The 20,129-nt window shown below is 46.9% G+C and overlaps 1 protein-coding gene across 3 annotated transcripts in view; it reads right to left on the bottom strand.

The window, feature by feature from the left end:
• LRRK1 (leucine rich repeat kinase 1) overlaps positions 1–20,129 on the bottom strand; it is a 73,380-nt gene that overhangs the window by 16,951 nt on the left and 36,300 nt on the right. For all 3 annotated transcript variants that reach the window (XM_071441230.1, XM_071441231.1, XM_071441232.1), the window contains 12 exons: positions 17,873–18,002; positions 17,226–17,338; positions 16,155–16,369; positions 14,027–14,191; positions 12,364–12,536; positions 9,904–10,024; positions 9,506–9,665; positions 8,619–8,895; positions 5,499–5,670; positions 3,976–4,139; positions 2,678–2,817; positions 1,017–1,266 (listed from right to left, as the gene is read on the bottom strand). In XM_071441230.1, the coding sequence (XP_071297331.1) occupies positions 1,017–1,266; positions 2,678–2,817; positions 3,976–4,139; positions 5,499–5,670; positions 8,619–8,895; positions 9,506–9,665; positions 9,904–10,024; positions 12,364–12,536; positions 14,027–14,191; positions 16,155–16,369; positions 17,226–17,338; positions 17,873–18,002 (2,080 nt within the window). The remainder of the gene's footprint in view (positions 1–1,016; positions 1,267–2,677; positions 2,818–3,975; positions 4,140–5,498; positions 5,671–8,618; positions 8,896–9,505; positions 9,666–9,903; positions 10,025–12,363; positions 12,537–14,026; positions 14,192–16,154; positions 16,370–17,225; positions 17,339–17,872; positions 18,003–20,129) is intronic.

The following is a 20,129-nucleotide window of genomic DNA, read 5'->3' on the forward strand; positions in this document are numbered from 1 at the left end:
GAACAGCCCCACACTCTGAAACCTGATTATTCAAATCAGCTTAGTGTTCTCAGGCTGCAATTCATCATTTCCCCACTCTCCCAGAGACTACTTTTACAGCTGTTCACACTTCAAACATCTCCACTCGCCTCACACCTGCCAAATAAATCTGCAGGAGATAACAGTGTGAGGAGGGATGGTGTGATGAGCTGATGGGGTGTTTGCCCAGAAAAATGACCCCAACAAAGCAACAGGGGCCAGTGAGAGCACAGAGAGCTCTGACAGCAGCCAACAGGACAGTCTGGACCAGAGGTCCTGTGATTCTGCCTTGGGCACTCAGAGGTCTGAGAGAGCAGGAGCCAAAGGGGACATTGCTCTCCTGTCCTGCCTGCTCTCGGGTCTGCTCTGCACACTGAGTAACGAGGGGTATAAGACAGCCCATCTGGGAATGCAGTTAAGCAGCTTAAAGATTTGGCAATGCTGCAGTGGGTAGGGAAGAGCTCCTTCAGCTGTTCAGGGCTGCCACACACTCAACACATCCAGCAGCTCTCAGCCGAGCAGGAGCCCCAGCTCAGTGTGAGTCCCCCTGTGGTGTCCATAAACTCACTCACCTACAGGCCCTTACAAAATTAGAGCCATTTCAGTGCCAATTTTGTGATGCAGCAGCACTTCCTTTTTGTTTTGCCACATTAAAATCTCCTTTTGTGGGATCCCAGAAAGGCTCCAACTACAGAAAGTCCTGGCCAGAGTTCTGGGCAATGCAGGACAGCTGTGGCTTTAAAAAGGACTTTGACATTGCACCACAGTGATCTCAAAGGACCCCTGGTGTGGTGACTCGGTCAGCACACAGATATTGTCTAAGCAAGCTGCTGAACACCAGGGGTGCAGCTCAGGATGAACTGCCAGAGCACGGATGGAGAGCAGATGGATTTGTTTCCTGTGGTCAGCAGGTCCCTCCAGCAGAGGCGACTCGGGAAAAGTGCCCAACCAAATCACGCAGGTTCACTGAAACTCAACCAAAGGCTATCACACGTTACCTGGCAGGAAAATCAGTCATGAAAAGCTCTGGGACCAGCTCTTGGAGCGACACGGGGATGTCAGGGTGGTTAGGACATGTGATGTAGTCCAGCTCGATGGCGGTCAGGACACAATCCTCCATGTTGAAGTACTGCGCGTCCTCCGCCCTCTCGCCGCCCTCGCGCTGCTCCGGCCTGGCAGCTGCACAGATGTGGCAGGGCACATACTGCTCCATCAGCAACGTGCCATCACTCTCCGTGGCTGTGAGGGCTGCAGAGAGAGCAAACAAACAGGAAACCACGTCACCACGGCAGCTGAGAGGGAACAACAGCTCCGAGTGCATTCCAGTGTCCGCAGCACGACCTGGATCCGCCGGCTGGGGATGGTCACGCTCACACAGAGCAGTTTGCTGCAGGGTACTGACTGGAATGGAAAATAGCTCTGCAAAGTAGACAGGGACAGTGCTGGGGAGACAGGGCTGTGGACATAACCCAACGCTCACCCTGCTCTGGTCACAGGTAATGCACAGGCCTGTGAGGCAGGTGTACTCAGGACTAGCAAAAGTTGGAAGTATGTGAATAAAGGAATGGAGAGACCCTTCTGCTTGCTGAGTGCCTCTGTCTCTGCCCAGGCTGCAAACTGCCAGATTGTTTGAGGTGGGAATGGGGTTGTGAGCAGGCTGGCAGGCACAGCACACTGAGCTCAGGCTCAGCACTCACCTGCAGCACCCAGGCTGGGAACACAGGTCCTGCGGGCTCCCTCATGGGCAATGTGTTCAGCCCCTCCAGGGGAAACTTGGATTCTACCACGACTAAGCCTTTGGGAGGTTCACACCTCTCCCATAACTACAGAGAGATTTTGTGGTGACAGGCTCTTTTAAATGCCCACAATTAGTCAGGGTGAACACAGGCTGCAGCCTTTGAAGTCGTGGCTCTTCTCAAGCTTCACTGATTAACTTTAGCATTATTTTAATCCAAAGGCAAATAAAATGTTCTTTAATCTTCAGAACACGCAGAACGTGAGTATGTGAGAGTGCACCACTGTTTCCTCCACAGAGCCTCCAATTAAGAGACTTTGGCACTGCTTTCTAGACCAGGGTAGGACGACAAAGAGCACTTCAGATTTTGTTTTGGTTTCAAACAAAGTGTCTTGGGGTTGCAAAGAGCCTGCTGGGTAACAGCAGGATCTGTGCTGAGCACAGGAAAAGCAGCTGCAGGAGTCAAGGAAGTTACCTTGGCATGGAGTCTTGGTACCATATTCACTCAAGCCTCTCACATCAGAATTTTGTAACTCACAGAAAGTTAGAAATGATGGGCAAATCCTCCTCCCAGAGGATGCCAAAATGAGTTCAAGGGACAGGACCAAGCAGTCTGGGCCAAATCCTGCCCCCACTGGATGAATCTCTTGAACTCCTGCAGGTCCTGTCTGAACTGCAATGTTTCACCTCTGCTGCTGTGACAGACAGACTGGAAGACACAATGTCTAGACCAAAGGGTGTTGGCAACTAATCTTGATCTGTCTGCAGGTTTATTAGCTTTTATCAAATGTTATTGGCTTCAGACTGTCAGAGCCTGAGGGGTCTTCAATTAACACACAATATTGTGCACCTGGAGAGCTCTGTCAAAGAACCCTCTGTTGAAAAGATGTAACACTGCACAGAAAATTAGAGTTGTTCTCTTACCAGGGAACCACTGGTCTATCAAAGAGTTGACATGATCCGTGATGAACGCCATGGCTGAAAAGTCTCTCACTTCTGACTGGGAAATTATTTTAATTCCACCACTTTTTTTCTTTTTCCAGTTCACATCAGAAGACTCGACGCTGTGTGAGAAAGCCAAAAGACAGACCTGTGAAGCTTTTCTGCAGTATCAGTGTCAACAAACTTTCTTTCTGGCAGGAAACCTGAGTTACATAATAACACACAGTTCATGAGTCATCGAAACACAAAGCAATCTAGCTTTGAGGGTGATTTTCAACTCAGTCTGTTCTGAAAATGACTTTCAGAAGAGAATTCTTGCACAGAAATGCCAGTTCCTCACAAAGGGTAAGTGCTATAGAAGGTCAGGACTAGGGAAAACTGTGGCCCCTAAGCAAGCTGAGTATGACAGAGAGCTTTGACAGAAATGCCCTATACAGAATGATGGAAGGTTGGGAGTTGTAAAATCAGTAATAAAACTCCAGTGGAATAATAATGGTGTTTCCAGAAACCGTTAGGAAAAGTTTATGAATATCATTTTTGCACAATTCCCATGAAAGTGTAACTCCTTGAAATACATGGGGAGCTAAGAGCATGACCACTACTAGAGTCCAGAATTCAGGATTCCAGCCTGTGGTTTGCAGGGTCTGGGTTCAAGTCTCTACTGAGCTTGGAAACTTGGGAAGGTCACTGCTCCCTTCTGGCCTCCAACCATGCAACAGCACCAATGGTTCCTCCCTGTCTTGCCAGGGACTGAAGGAGCAAAAGCCTTAAATGTCTGCATTTGTGAAACAACGTGGACAGGAGGTTTTCCCCAGGCTTGCAGCCAGCAGACACTCTGCCTTGGCCAGGCTGAGGCACTTGCCCACAGTCCCTGCTGCACAGAAGCACCTCCATTGACCTGGATTACTGCCACGCAGTGGTGAAGTTTTAGGATTCAGTGGAAAACTCATTGAGGTAAGGAAATCTTTGCATGTGAAAATGCATGATTTTAAGCTGCCAGAGCCCCACTCTGAATTTCACTTTCTGTTCTCAGTCATCTTTCAATTTGTGGCTGCAACAGCAGATAAGCTTGATACATTCAGACCTGCCAAATAATCAGTTATTCATCACTTTTGTCAGCAATTGTTACCAGGTGAGTTATGTCCATTAGAAGAGCCTCCTCTTCTCCTGATGAGTGAGCACACGGCCTGGGTCAGGCCCATTCATCTCCATTCAGCTGATGAGTCTCATACACTCTATTAGTCCCCTGTCACACATGCTGCATTATGAACACAAATTACCTAAGATAGCCTCCATCAAAGGTAACGAACAGACCTTCCTGCCAGTAAACCGTGTGAGTCCTTTTGACTCGGAACGTGCTGCAGCGGTTCCTTTGTGTGCCTGTGAAGCTGTAGATGGTCACCTTTTTGTTCCTTGTCTTGGTGTTCTTCTTGTTTTCAAAGAGCTGAAACAAGCAGAAAAGCATGAAAATCATGCTGAAGTTTCTCGTAAGGATGTTTCAATCGGGCAAGAAAGTGATTTCTTTTTTTGGCTTTCACAGGTGCTGTTGTACCTTTTCCAGTAAAAGTGACTTGTGCTCATATAAAATTTTGCGATGGAATGGAAATACACGTGGTAAAATTGATTTTTCCACAGTGGAAATCTTTTTCATGCCACTCAAAAAAGAACAATTTCATATCAGTGCACAAAGCTAATTCTGTAACTGTGACATTTGCCATATTTATTCTGCATTCACAAAAGTCTTATAAACCAAAAGCACTAAATGTTCTAGTGAATGATGAAGTCTGCCCTCAATGGAGAGAGTTAACTTTTCCACCTGTTTTAGTAGGAGGAAGATGGCTCTTCTCCAAGACACTTGAAACCAGCAAAATGTATTTCTGTTTTAAAACCAAGAAGTTAATCTGCAGGACTCCGCTGTACTCATTGCTCCAACATTTATTTGCCTGCAGACAGGTCTGACGCCTGGCATCCTTTCCACTCCCTTCATGAGGACTGGATGAAGCCCCTAGGAAAGGTGCTTTAGGATTATGTAGTGCCCAGGAGGATGTAAGCATGGGGTTGCCAAGACACCCCGTTAAAAGAGGTAAAGTTATTACATGGCTTGAGAAGCCTGGAACACAGAGGACCTTCCAAAAACAGGCATCATGTTTTCCATGTTCTGAACATCACTGACAGACCACAGTTTAACGGAGAGCTGCTAAGAAGATACCAGAGCAGTACTATAAATATTTTGCAGATATTTATTACAGTTTCAAATAGAAACTACTGCAAACAACATCAAAATTCACTGGGCTCTCAGAACCTTGCAAACACTACTTTAATGTCACTCACAGCACTCGCACTAATGGGGTGCCTCATTAAGGCAACAGTCCTGTAATTTTCTTCTCATTTAAACCCATAGAGATTCAGATATTTGGCTCGGCTGGAGCTATTCCAGATCTCCTCTGGCAAAGCTGTGAGGGAGTCTGCCCTGGTGGAATGGTCATGGACAAGAGCCGCAGGCAGAACTCCAATTACTTGTAATTGGAAGATGCTGGAGGAACTGAGACCTTCCAGGGGGTCACGTTATAAAGAGACTGTGGAGAACTCAGGTTTTCTCCCCCAGTGCCAATTTGTCGTTCTCAATGACACCTACTGCAAAAACAGAGTCAGGCTTTGAGTGCAGAGCCTCACTTCTCCCTGCTTACTCAAACAATGCTACTGCAGTCTGTGACAGAAGCGAGCGGGATGTGAACAGACATCCCACTTACTCTGAACCCCCTCAGCTGTCTGCTTTTGTTTGCAGACAGACACAGTAACCTACCTGGAGGTCCATCTCTGCCAGGCTAATTAACATTCGAGCTATGAACCTCTGCCAGAAGCCAACGGGGACAAAGCTCATCTTGAAGACCCTCTGGACCGTGTTTGCAGTCTGGTGGCAGAGCCCGTGGATATCTAACGCCGGCTTGGTAGGAAGCAGATGAGGGAGGAGGTAGCTGAAACACATCAAGTTCAACAGCTCAGATTTTAGCTACAGCTTTTAACAGTGAGTACATTGTTACCAGATAATAAGGCGATTCAGTCTCCAAAGAGATTTTTAATGGCACAGCCTACTGCATATAAAAAAGCTTTTAGACTAAAACGCTGCAGCAATACATGGAGAAATTAATTTACACTATGAAAGCAAGCAGAGGCAAAACAGACATTACATAATTCAGCCAGGGCTATTGGAAAGGGCTAAAATTGATGTAATGAGCATTTGTGTACTCACAAATTAAATGCATTAAAATATAAGAGTCATTAGAACAGCTGTGATGTCGGGACTCATTTTTTTGGTACTATTTTGCCCTGGTAGTAAGCAGGGAATTAGAGCTATGGAACAGGAGATCAGGGCAAAAACAACCTCCAGTAGCTCGGGTTCTGTAAGCCCAGAAGTGGGGGAAAGGAGTTTCAGGCTGCAGGGACTGGGCTCTGCCCTCAACCCAGCCCCACAATGAGAGCACCCCATGGGTCAGCATGACAGGGATTCCTGCTGCCCCATCCTGCAGCTGGTGGATCCCTGTCACATCCCTGACGAACCTCCAGAGCAAGAGCTCACTTTGCCAGGCTGTTGCCAGCAGAGAAATCACTTGTCTAGCTCAGATTCCTCTGCAATCAGATTATTAGGTACTTTGCCCAAGTGTGAAGGAGACTTGATGTTATCTGTGCCTGACCAGCCAGCAGTAACGGGGTTATGCTGGTGTAGGGGACCACAACGTTTTCAAATTATTTTCAGATCTCCCAGTAATCCCAGAATATTCATTTGTCCTGATCTTTCATATTTGGGAAGTTAAACGTCCTGGAACACTGCAACTGTTTTGAAAACCATGAGCTTATGGCTTTCAATACTTGCCAGTAAATCTCCTGTCAGTGATACTCTTCTGTACCAAACACATCCTAGGATGCCTATACAATCTAAAATGTTATTTGCTTATAAGCAGACACACTGCTGTTTTATCAGTGCTGAGCCTGAGAAAATGTGTTGGCATCTGGGGCTCATCATTGACGGGCACGACAGCAGCAAGGCACGTGGCCAAGAGACCTGACCAAAATAACACTGGCAGGGACTAGACACAACCAGAACTAATGCTGGGTCAGAATCCACTGCTTTAAAGAATCCACTGCCTCTCATATTTTCTCTCTAGCAGCTGCAGCATTCTGTACAATTTGAAACATCAGCTCAGAAAAAAAACGGCCATGATTAGACAACAGCTCTCTCCATATGTCACACGTGATGACATATTACATGATCAAATTATCTGTTCCATGAAACATCTTTGGAATGTAAAACTGGCAAAAGTTTCAATTATAAATTCCAGTAAGAATGGTCACGCTTTTAAGTGTATTTTAAGAAGCAGAACACAGCTAAGTTATGTGCACCTTAGGCAGAAAAGCAGAGTGCGACAAACTAAAACTTCTTGCTCTATAAAAGTAGTGGATGCATCATCAGAGAGGCAATAAATTTTCCACAGCACATCCAAGAAAAGGTCTAGGAGTGTAAGAAGGGCCAGTGAGGCCCTTCTGGGCCACAACTATCTAGTGGATTATAACACAGATGGTGATTCGACGCTCTTGAACAACAGCCAATGCAAATTTTGAAAATATGTGAAACATGCCCCCATCCACCCTTTCAGAACAGAAACTGGCAGCTGCTTTCTCTACTGACTGCACAGAAACCCTATCTGGCAATCTAGACAATAATTGCAGCAGCACAGTAACAAATAACTGCTCTGTGTCTGGCTAGTACATTAAATTAATCCAACCTGCTATAGCTACAGCCCGTCAGTGGGAAGAATATTCTGCTAATGTGGCTTGGATCGCTCAGAAAAACATTGGGCAGGCCATGAAAAAGCAGTTTCCTTGTTCCTGAGGCACAGACAATGTAATTGCCCTGGTGAAAAATGGCAGATAGTGACAAGGAGTCCAAAAGGCATTTTGGACTGAGCAGAAACATTGCTGCTTTATCTGTGTTAAGCCTGAGAAAATTTGTTGGCATCCGGGACTGGATAAGTGACAGGCATAATGACAGCACAGAGAATGCTGCACTTGTGCTGGCATTGAGAGCTCCCCCGAGGCTCAGGGCGATGCGGCCGCGCTGTCCTGCAAGGGCAAGGAAGTGAAATGCAAATGCCACATCAAAAGTGCAGCACAGCTCCGGGCTCACCGCTAGCCCAACAACAGGCTGTCGCCAAGCAGATGGCAGAGAGAAAAATCGCAGGGAACTCTGCCCAGAGGAAAAGGGACCGGGGGGCAGAGGGGAGGAGGACTCATTAACATTTAAAGAGAATGAGGTTTCTTAGACCATTTCTAGGAAAACTATTGATCAACACCTATTGAAGTTAAAAATCAAGTAAATCACGTTGCTGCTGCAGCTACACTTTCCTGATTTCACCAGGAATAAAATGTTGCTACTTTCAGGGCTGACACAAGTACTGATTACCCAAAGTTTTCTGCCGTGCTGAAGTGAGGATCCTTCACTGGAAACAGATGACTCCAGCCCATCTATATTTCAGGCCTGGCAGCCGTGGCCTCACATCCTCTCCCAGCTGCAGCTGCGCCGGCTGAGCCCTTACAGCTTCCACCTGCTCATGGCCACAGCCCCGGCGGTGTCACTGCCCCTCCGGGCTGGTGGCTGAGCCTGTCACAGCCTCAATGCACCCAGTGGACAAAGACTGCTCTGGGAAAGCTTTCACACAGGCTGGTTTGGCCCAGAGGATGCTCAGTTCAGGAAATACAGCCCAAATGGATGGGTGCCTTCCATGACACTGCTGAATGCTCTCAGATATTTTCTCAGCACAAGAATCCTGTCAAGACAACCACTTGGAGTGGCAAAGCCTGTTAATATCCACTGACTAAAAGGTCATTTTTCTCCAGCCTGACTAAATCTCTCTCGTTATCAACATACCTGTTATTGGCCACAGGCAGGGCGATCTCAAACTTGGCCAAGAACTGGAAGTACTGCTCTTCGGTCTGCTCGGTGAAACCTGTCCCAACCAGCAGCATCCTGAGGTCCTCTGCTCTGATGACTCCATTCTTAGCTACAGACTTGGAGCTCTTGATGTTGAAAATCCTCTGTAGACACTCTGAGAGCCAGACAGGGTCAAGGAAGTAAAGGTTCCTCAGGCCATGGCTCGTGTCTGGGAAGTGCAGTAGTGTCCCTGTTTCTATGAGAAAATTAATGGCTGCAAAAAAGTAAAGAATTGGGGATTAGCAATAGATCAGCATCAGGAAACCACAGAAGTGCAGAAGAGTAGGACTATGAGGCACTTTGTGCAGTTTTATGCATTCCAGACACAGCCAGCACGCAGCCAAGCCAAGAGAGTAACATCTATCTGAGGAGTGCTGCTATCTGACACTCCACTTGTAAAACCCACATCTCACTTCTTCACAGCCAGTACTTCTGTCCCCATGACACCTCCCCTTCACCCTCCTCCTGTCATCTTCACAGGGAAAGGGCTCTCCCTGCCTCCTGCAGAGCAAGGCCTCCATAAAGATCACAAGACTGGGGACCTACAGAGAAGCCAGACTTGAAACTATGGCAACCTTCACTCTACACAGACTAGAAATGAGACACAGCTTGTTAAAAAAAAAAAAAAAAAGAATGAAATCAGTAACCTCAAACCACCTTAGAAACTTCCCAGTCCTGTCCCCAAAGCCCCACTACTAATTTTATATTTTACCAATTTCCAAAGTCACCTCTACACTGGTGGAATTTGTGTTTACTATTTGTGGAACATTTCAATTGGATGTACCTATTGATTTCCAAGAAATGACTGGTCTGCTCTGACCTACCAGTTTGCAAGTCTTCATAGTCCTTGATGTCATTTCCAGGTGTCTGCTCGATCATCAGCTCTATTTGTCTGTCTGTTAAATACTGCACATCATCATTTTGACTTCTTCTATGCTGTTCTGCAAGGACAGCTTCTTGGAGGCTGAGGTAACTCCTTGGTATCTGCAAGCCATGTGACAAAACCAGCAGGATCAGGATCAGCCAGCAAGGGATGAACTGGCTGCCACCTTCCTTTCACAGGGGTTTTTCAGTGCTGTCTTTTCCCAGAGCCAGATTGCCATCTTAAATATTCACATGGCTCCTGCACCAACCCCTTACTCCAGTAACTCCTAAAGGTGACCTCCCAAGCCTCCCAAAAGCCCTTCTTTGGCAAGGATCACCAAGACAGCCCAGTTCTCACCAATCTCCCTGCAAGTTTCTGGGAGCAAATTGAGCTGCCAACATCCTTCATGTTGCAGGTGACGTGAAAAATCAGCTGCCGCAGTCCCTCGAGGCCTTCCAGAGTCTTACACGAGAGCTCACTGCAAAAGCCATTCAAGGGGGAAGGTTATCAATCCTTATCAGCACACTGGCTTCCTTTCCAGCCTCACTTTCTCTTATCACTGACTGTAAATTTCCTGTGTCAGCTGAATGGGAGGAAGGCTGTCAGTGAGTATTTTTAGAATACTTTGGAGACAACACAGAGTTGCCTGGAAAAGATGTATCAGGCCATGTCTGTATTAGCCCAACCTCTGCTCTGCCTGCTTCACTGCCTGCACTGCTGTCCCCTGTGCACTGGGATGTCTGGGGACATCCCTGGCAGCCTGACCAAAGTCATCCCCCTCTGTCCCTCCAGAGCCACACACATCCTGGAAGGGGCTGTGGGGAGGATGAGAACTCTGTGCCCCAGCAGCCTCTGGAGACAGGTCCAGTCCTCCCTGCCCAGATCAAAGAGGCAGAATGATGACTACCAGACACCTTTTCCACCCTCATTCCGGCCCTTGATCAGCTGGATCCTGCAATCTGGGAATTGATGCTTAGATCCTAAAAGCTGGCCTTCATTATCTCTTCAACAGCTAAAAACCTGCCCTCTTCAACTCCTACTAGTTTTAATCTCTTTGTGGGCTGGATAAGAACAGTTCTGTTCCACTTTCCCCAACAAAGGGTCTTTCTAACTGATCCTACACATGTTCCCATGGCAGACAGAAAACCCTTCTCTAATGAAAATATGCTTCATCTTAAACCTCAGCCCTGCATGGCACTGGGAAGTGTGCAACTCACTGGGATGCTTGATGACCCTGACCATGACAGAAGCACCCAGGGTCACCCACACAGTGATTTCACACTCCTCCAGCCCCAGAGCTTAATACCATGCTTATTCCAGGTGGATGATGGAGTGTGGAGAGGCACAGGAAGAAAGAGGCTGGTAAGAAATGCAAGTGGAAAGGAAGGTGAAGAGAAATGTTCAGGATGCCTGTCAGGGTGAAAGAAAGTCCCCTTGAGAAAGAATGACAGAAATTATGTTGTGATGCTCGGAGGTGATGGCAAAAGAGGCTTGAGGTGACACAAACAAAGTTTTCTCCTTCTCATGATGAGTCTTTGAGCCTCACAGTGGGTCCCTGGTGCTTCTTCTAATGGGGAAGAGCTGGCTGGGATGCCTGACATGGACTGGGATGCCTGACATGGCCTGGGATGCCTGACATGGACTGGGATGCCTGACATGGACTGGGATGCCTGACATGAGCTGGGATGCCTGACATGGGCTGGGATGCCTGACATGGACTGGGATGCCTGACATGGGCTGGGATGCCTGACATGGCCTGGGATGCCTGACATGGACTGGGATGCCTGACACGGGCTGGGATGCCTGGCAGTGCCTGGGATGCCTGACATGGACTGGGATGCCTGGCAGTGGCTGGGATGCCTGACATGGACTGGGATGCCTGGCAGTGGCTGGGATGCCTGACATGGGCTGGGATGCCTGACAGTGCCTGGGATGCCTGACATGGGCTGGGATGCCTGGCAGTGCCTGGGATGCCTGACATGGGCTGGGATGCCTGGCAGTGCCTGGGATGCCTGACATGGGCTGGGATGCCTGACAGTGCCTGCAGAGCAGTGTGTGGGAGGTCGGCTGATGCCTTTGCCAGGCAGCAGATGGGAAGTGCTGGGGACATCACAGTGCCCTTCCTCATTTGCCAGCTGCCACCTGCTCCTGCCCCAGGCAGATATTTTCACGTTGTTTGGTGCCAGCCTGCTGCACCCCTTGGCTCACAGCACGCTCCGTTCCCAGCTGGAGCAGCCTCCTCTTCCCAAGGGCATTCTCTTGGAGCAGTGTCAGACTGCGTGGCCTGAGGGACACCCCCCTCCCAGGCAGCCCCAGCCCCCTGTTGTGACACCTGGAGATGCATGGGACAGGTTTGGACTGCCAGAGGCTCAGGGGACTGACCCCTCCTTGCCCAGCCGCGTGAGCCATGTTCCCATGTCAGGTACCACCCACAGCCTCCCCTCAGCAAAGCCCCTGGCACCCCCCTGTGACAGTCACGCTCCCACAGCATTAATTAGTCAATCTGCACCTTCTCCCCTTGTGACTAATGTGTCACCATCAAACAGTGAGAAACCTGAGTGAAGGGGAGCAGTAAACAGGCTGGTCAAGGTCATGACTTTGGAGCTTCTAGCTCTCAGACTCATCATCAGCCCCCTGAGCAACACTGACCTTCTCTCTCATTATAATACATTATCTCAGTCAAAAATAGATGAAATGCAATGCTGACGAGCCTCTAAATTGGTTCCGTTGCCAAGGAGATCAAGTATCTCAAAATTGTTAAAAGTGTCATAAAATAAAGAGTGAGTGACTGAACTTCACAAAGGCACAAGGACTCACTGCAGGTGCTTGAAGGTGATATCTGGGAAGCCAGTTGCTCTGGATCCAGAGGGAGAGCGACACAGAGCCAGGACATAGGCCCTCAGGGTTGCTATCCTCTCCACACGGAATTTTGTCTCAATCAAATCAAGGTGTGTTCCTACCACCAACACCACTGAGTTTGGAGCCTTGGCCTGCAAGAGAAAACAGTGGCAGTGATCTCATCCAGATTACATCAGGGAGGACAGATGAAAAGTGTAGTATTTAAGAGGAGGGAGTCACACATATCAATAAAATGGAATACCTATATATATATTTATAAAATAAAGGCAACATATTGTGGCAGCTTGACAACTGCTGCAGGTGATCTGGGCATCACAGAAGCTCTGCAGAGCATGGCTTAATCATCTGCTGCTACTGCAGAGCAGGAAACTGTCACTTTGTGTTTTTACATCAGGGTTTAACATAAAAGGAGTTGCTCTAAGTCAGTGAAATGAAGGGAACCATGTCTGCCCAGACAAAGTTAACTTAACCTGCAGCCAGAAGATCTGACATCCTGAACAAGGATAATCTGGAATGGATACCTGGGGAAGTCACACACACTTTCTCACTGAAGGTCCATGGAGAGAACTCCCTGGTGTGTTCTCCCAGTACCCAGCAGCCTGCAGCTCACTGACTTCCTCAGCACGAGGGAGTATCTCAGAATTAGCAGCATTTGATGGAGTTTGCATTCACCAGTTTGTCTTTCCAATTTCTGGTACCCCCAGTATACTTTATTTCCAGTAAACTCCACAGGTTAGGCATCCAGTGTGTTTAAGATACTTCCCATTGTGTGCTTCAAAGCTACAATTTCACTTCTTCTCTCCCAATTCTATTGTAAAGGGTCATGAACAAAGACTCTCTTGTGGTTTTCTCCTTTTTAGACACAGCACTCTTCATTTCCCCTTTTTTTAACCATCATGATCACATTTCTCTGCATTTTTCCTGATGTTACTGTGTGCTTGCTGGGATGTATTAAGGACACATCAGACATTTTGGAAATCTAATAATTTTCCTTTCAGCTTTGTTACCTAGTTTGGGTTTTTGATTGCTGCGCCCATTAATATTTCGATAATTACAAGATGTTTGCTTTTCAAGAGGCACCCATTTTTGTGCATTTAATGTTAAAACAGTTATAAAATAATAAAGAGTTACAGACAATTATGAACATGGTGTTGTAAAAATGCAATGAATTCACTGCAGCTCTGAGTCTAAATGAGAGCTGGTTTGGAAATACTCTCCATCTTACCTGAATCTAAAGTGTTAAAAATATAACCTCAAGACTAATGTGTGTCTAACCCACAGAAGAAAGAAAATGCTTCAAACCCCCCTTGGAGCACAGTGTGGTCAAACACTAATTCCAAAATAAGTATGTTCAGCCTTACTTAGCAAGGGTTTATAAATCAGCTTTTGTTTCGCTCTCTGCTGTGTGTGAGGGAGAACAAAGCAAATGATAAATTTAAACCATTAAATATAGAGCGATACGCCTACAGCGTAATGGAAAATGAATCCCAAATGCTGTGCAAAATTCATAGCTTGGGGAGCTTTTAAAAGCAGAGCAAAAAGAATCTGCAATATCACATATCTGCGTGCTGAGCTGCTGCTTGATAAATAGATATCCCAGAGCCCACCAGTGACTTCTTACCTCAATGTTCAGCAACCAGAACTGTAAGTTTGCCACAGCTTCTTCCCCCAGTGCCAAGTTCCAGACCACTATGTACAATGCTTTGTCTGTGAAGAAACACTGATTGACTGTAGACATGCTCGCTGGGCCTCCGATATCCCAGACATTGAACTCCACTGAATCAACCTACTTAGACAAAGAGAAGTGTTCAAATCAAACCGTGGCAGTAAATCACTGGGAGATAATAGCTGAAGTATAAACCTACGCCTGCATAATGTATGACACAAGAAGGGGTTCAATGTCCTAATTGTGCCTCCAGGAAAGATAAATCAACAAGCAATTGTTAAGCATGGCTACCACTTCCCCACAGGAAATCAAGACTAATTACTTGCTGCTAAAACGATAGAGGTGCCCTTGATGCTGGTAAAACTCCAGTTAATGCTGTGGATTCTCCAGTCCAAACAAGGGTCTCATTCTGAGCCCTGCATTTCACTGCATCTGTAAATGAAACTGTTTCATCCTTGCCTGTGCCACAAGACCATTGAAGCTGCTTATCTGCCTCTGCTGTGGGGAACAGGAAACCCCTGCTGAAATCACTTCCACTGAGCTCAGACCGAGCTGAGCCAAGCAGAAGGGAGATGCTCAGGAGATGGGAAGCTTCTCAGGCTTCCATAAACACCTCCTACACTTTGCTCCCAGGCTTCTGACGCCTGTGCCACGCCAGAGATGGGCCAGAATCACAATTGCTGTGAATCAGACTTACTGATTTCTGGGGGAATGCTTAAATGGAGGCCTCTCCAGTTCTGGCTCTCTTCCCAGTATCCCTGCATCCATTCCTCTGTGCAGCCCCATGACAGCACTAAGAGGGAGCCTGGCTCTCTGCTTCAATGGCATTCAGGCTCTCAGTTGCAGCAGGAAGTACCAGCAAACCTGGGAAGATCTGTCCCTAAATCACTTGGCCCTGGAGAGTCAAAAAACCTGAGACTGAACACAAAACCAGACCTTCCTCCTCAGAGGAAGCCACCATCCTCAGAGCATCACATAACACCCAGTGGGCTCTGTTTAGGGGGCTGGGGCCAGGTACTGACTGATCCCATGTGGAAGTTACCCTATCAGAGTTCAGCCAGGAGCTCAGCATCTCAGCAGGGCTCTGATTCTGTGCAATCCGTGTGAAGTCTCCCAAAAACAGCTGGAAGAACTTCCAATTGTTGAAACCAAGCCCTAACCAGCACAAGGACTGCTTTGTTCATCCAGAAGACCTTCAGCTGGGAATGTGTGTGTGGACAGACAGACTCAGAGATGGAGATAAAAGCCTATTCATTGTTTTGATTCCACTCCAGGTCCCTGGTGCTGTCTACACTTTTATTTTATTCAATTGCTCTTCAACACAAAATGCACAAATCCCTTCTCCCACAAAAGTCTACCCTTCAAGGAGTCAGCCTGTGTTGCTCTTTTCTTTCTGTCTCTGGCCTGGCACTCTTTGTTGTGGAACAGCTGAACTCAGCAGGCTTCTTTCCCCTTTCCAAAACAGTCTGGTGGTCATGGCTCTCATTTGGGAAGGGGGAGTGATGTGTTTGCACCCCCTCAGCTCTGACAAGACTTCAGGACAAATTCTGCATCCCCCATTCCCTAGGCTACTCTGCAGGCAGCGGACAGGACCACCTACAAATGCTTGGATTAAATCAGCACTCTCCAAATTACTTTAGTGTGACACACTCCATGGATGAGCCATCTGAGATTTGGGTGTTTAAGATATGCCTTACACATCTCTGGATCACACCTTCCACCCACATGCCCCACCCAGGACAGGTCTGGTATCAAGGAAGTCCAGCTTTAGGTACTGATGTCCCAAATGAAAACCCAATCTGCTGCAGAGAAGCTGATTTAAAGCACTCTCTCAAAATTAGTGTCCACTGAGGTGGGAGAGCCAGAATTTCAGCCTAGCCAACACTCTTTAGAATACAGTCAGGAAAACAGAACTGCCCTCTAGTTCTGGAAATGAAAGAATTGCAACGGGTCTAAAACCACATCCCACTTGTAAGGCAATGCAAACTGCTCTTTGCAAAAGGACAATTTCAAATTTCAGCCCACAGGACCCTGCAGGGCTCCCACATCCCACTGGTCCTGCAGATCTCCGACCGCTTTTCACCTTCGCCTTGTGCCCCACGGGCTTGGGCAGCTCCCACTTGGTTGTGCGGATGGTGGCCTCGCTGTGCATCATCTGGGGCACCTTCCCTGTCTGCAGGATCTCCACCAGCGTGGACTTGCCCTGCCGGGGGGGCCCGATGACAATCATCTTCATCAGCTTGCACTTCTCTGCCCGCCGCAGCTGCGCTCGTAAATACGCCAGCACCGTCTTGGGGCCTGGGAGCAGGACAGAACAGGGTGGGCACTGCAGCCAGCAGCACCCAGGGACAGCACAAACCCCACTCTGCACACACACATCCCATGGCTGGGAACTCCTGCTTGCCCTGCAGCCTGGCTGTGGGCTGAGAATAAACAAAGAAACCTCCAGCGGACAAACCTGAGACAGAGACCCCAGGAAAAGGTCACTGCTCGGAGGCTCCACAATGGAGCACTGTAAGGAGAAACAAATGCTGGGGCTCCTATGCTTCAGAAGCTGAAAGGAAACATAAAATACTAATTCAGTATTGGAAAAATACTCAGTTTTTCCCTCTGCTTTTATGCTTCCAGTTAAAGTGAGATTGAGGTTTCAACAGTATACTGCTGGAGCAGGAATAATTCCTAATAACTTTGTTCCCACAGGATTTTCTGATTAAAATGAAAAAAAAAAAAAAAAAAAAAAAAGACAGCATTGTAATGGATCCAAAAACCTAGCAGCTCACAATAAAGTCACTTCAATGGGACTGTCTGTGACTGCTGATCCTAAACACTTCAGTCTTTAGAGAGACCATCTAAATATCCTAAAATATCCACATTCAGGAAGCAAGCCACAGAATTTATGCATACTGCAAATGAAATACTGCATTTATAAGTCATCATTTTAAATTGTGGTCTCTTTTAAATTGATCATTGCAGCCAGAGCTTAGCGCTGATTATCAAATTTGTAAATAGGAGTAGGAAGTTTCCCTGTGCAATTCCAGTTAACCCCACGAGGGCTCAGGCAGTCACTGTCTGGTCCTGCTCTTGACCATTAAAAGGAAGAGATTTTATTGCATGTTCAGTCAATTTAATAAAGAATACACAGCATCAGCCTTACCCTCTTTTCTGATCTCTGCAGGAACATTACTGATATTTAGTTCCTCGATATCCAGCTGCCAGAGATTAGCCAGCTGTCCAAGTTCTGGAGGAAGCTCTCGGATACCAGGGTTACTGTACAAAAACAAATAAATCTACCAACAACCAGGCTTTGTGTGTAAGTAGCTGCTCTCATGGACTCTCAGATTACGCTATTCTACCCTTGCAGAAATCTTCCATTAACATTTTAATAAGACTACTCAGCACTTTAATAGCAATTTCCATCCTAAAAGTGATGTATAACCTCAATTTATCCTCTGAGGCAGACAAATGTAATCATCTTTGCTGGATAGTTGAGGAAATAAAGGCAAAAATGATGAGTTATTGAATGTAGCACTACAGAAAATGACAGCAAAAAGCCAGAATGAACTAGAGGCACATTAGATTCCCAGGCCTGTGTTCAAAGCATTAGATCATCTTCCCTGACTCAAAAGACCAGTCTCCTCCTTATCTAAAGCAAACCATGGGCACAGCTCTAACAAGGGGCTGACAATTTCCAGCTTTCTGACTTCAAAAGCACTGGACATCTGGGGTGGGGCTCCACAGAAGACTGGTCACTAAAACAACATGGAAATAACACTGCAAAGCTTTTCCAGGACACGGACTTACTTTCCTAAATAAAGCTCTGTTAAACCTTTCAGGAGGCAAACGGACTGAGGGACAGAGTCCAGCTGATTGTCGTTCAGATAAAGAACCTCCAGAGAATCACTCAGAAATGCTGGAAACTCCAAAAAAGGACCTGGAACGAGACAGAACACAAAATGCACCTTTAAAAAAAGAAACAACAAAACAGGCATCAAGGCTCTGAACCAAGAGCTTCACCTGAACTTTGCAGGCAGGACATGAGGTCGTGTCCATTGGCAGGGGCCAGCACCAAGCAAGAGCAGAAAAGCAAATGGCCTTCAGTGACAATCAAACATCAATGTTCACATCTCAATGTCCTAAAGTCACAGTGCTGGAAGGTGACAGTGTCCAGGACTTATGGGGTGCTGAGGGAGGAACTCCAAGCCTGCCAAAACAGCTCAGGGGATGAGTGGCACATTGTCTCCTGCTCTTGAATACATGGTAATATCTTGTGAACTGCCCCTATTGCAGCCTGACAGCTGGCACTGAGAGGGCATCCCACGGGTACAACTGGTTCTTAACATGGCACTGAAAGGGCACACCCAGGGCACAGCTGGTTCTCAATGTGTTTTTTCCATATTATCTGAGAAAAGCCAGTCAGAATTCATGTTCGGGCCCCCATGTTGCATCCCACAGTAACTGATGGTGAATCAAAGTCAGTAACAACAGAGAAGAAAACCCAAACTGGAGCTGAGAGATTGACCTATGCTGTCTCCAAAACATGCTGGTATTTACTCCTCTGTTCTGTTTTAGAGAAGGACTCAGGGAACTTCCTCCATGCCTGAGGAGCATCTTGGGTATTTTGGGAGCAACCCAAGCAGCAGGACCATCAACTGCATGGCTGAGTTGCTGTTGCTGGAGAGGTTCAAAGAAAGGAAAGCTCTTCAGGTCCCAAAGAGCACCATTTCACTCCAGAAATAGCATCTGGGATAGCGGCACAAAAACTGCCATGGATTGTGTTGCTGTATTGAGGTTTGACATTTATCTACCAAAGAGCATCCTGAAATGAAGGAAAACCAGGCGGGTTTGGAGTCTCAATAGGAAAGTACAACCAGCACCATCTGCTGCCTCTATGGTCAATCAAAGCAACCCCCTGAGATGCAAGACTGTCCCTTCCTGAGGGATGGGACAGTTCCACTTCCACCAAGATCTTCCTTTACAGAGAAGACGTGAGGAACTGTAACTATACTCAGTCAAAAAGAGGAAAAAAAACTGGAAGAGGTTTTCTCAGGAGAAAACTCCCCAGTTCTAATATTAACAGCACTTGCAGCCCGAGCTGTGATCAGAAAAGGAGCAAGATGGAGTCCCACTATCTGCAGGGGTGTTTCATATACGTGACAGGACTGTCTGGTGTGGGCAGTGTCACAGTCTGCCTTTTGAGTCTTCAAATTGAAAAAATCATCTTTGAGATTATTTTAGGAGAACAGCAGGCTTATTCAGGGATGCAATTCACTTCCTTTCTGGCTCATTGCTGAACTTTACATTGTTGCTCTTCAGTAGGTACCTGGGCACAGACAGATTTAGTCCCTCTTGGACACGTAGGAGCAAACTCCTAAAATAGCAGCAATACTCTGAATTCACCAAGGAGTCCCAGGTGGAAAGGAGTGTACTATATTGGAAGCAAGCTTGAGGTGTTTATGAATTGTAATTATTTATTCATGAGTTATTTATGATTTCTCTGGCTTCGTCTCAAATTTTCTTTTAAAGAACTGTAGAAAAATTAAAACAAATCCCATCTTGAAAATGTATTTTTGGATGAATAAACGCTACCAACACCACACATGCATGTGCAAGAAGTTATTCTGAGACTTATCAATCAAGTATAGTGAGCACCATAAATTATTCTCTTTAAATAACCTAGACTTAAGTAAACAGCTTTGTTGGTAAATCATATGAAAACCTGTCCACCCCCACCTCACCAGGAGACTTCTGTGAGCAGCTGATGTACTCCAGCTTCTGTTTTCTCTTGATGTTTAAATTCTTGGCCTTATCCTCTCGTCTCACCAAGCTACACTTGGCAGAGGAACAGAGAGAAAAGGATGAGCTGCCTCTGCTCTGTCTCTGTGGCTGCTCACCCGTGGCACCAGCCAGGTGGGCTGCTCTGTGCCCCCTGCTACCTGAGGCCACCCGAGGCAGCTCCAGGTTGCACCAGGGTGCAAAGTGGCTGTTCAAATTTCACTGCTGCAGAGCTCACCCTCTCCTGCTTTCTGCAGAGGGTGATGCTAGGTTTGCAGCATGTAGA

This window comes from Agelaius tricolor, unplaced genomic scaffold, assembly GCF_023055355.1.
Source record: "Agelaius tricolor isolate 1412-34295 unplaced genomic scaffold, bAgeTri1.0.p SCAF_16, whole genome shotgun sequence".
Taxonomy (NCBI): Eukaryota; Metazoa; Chordata; class Aves; order Passeriformes; family Icteridae; genus Agelaius; species Agelaius tricolor.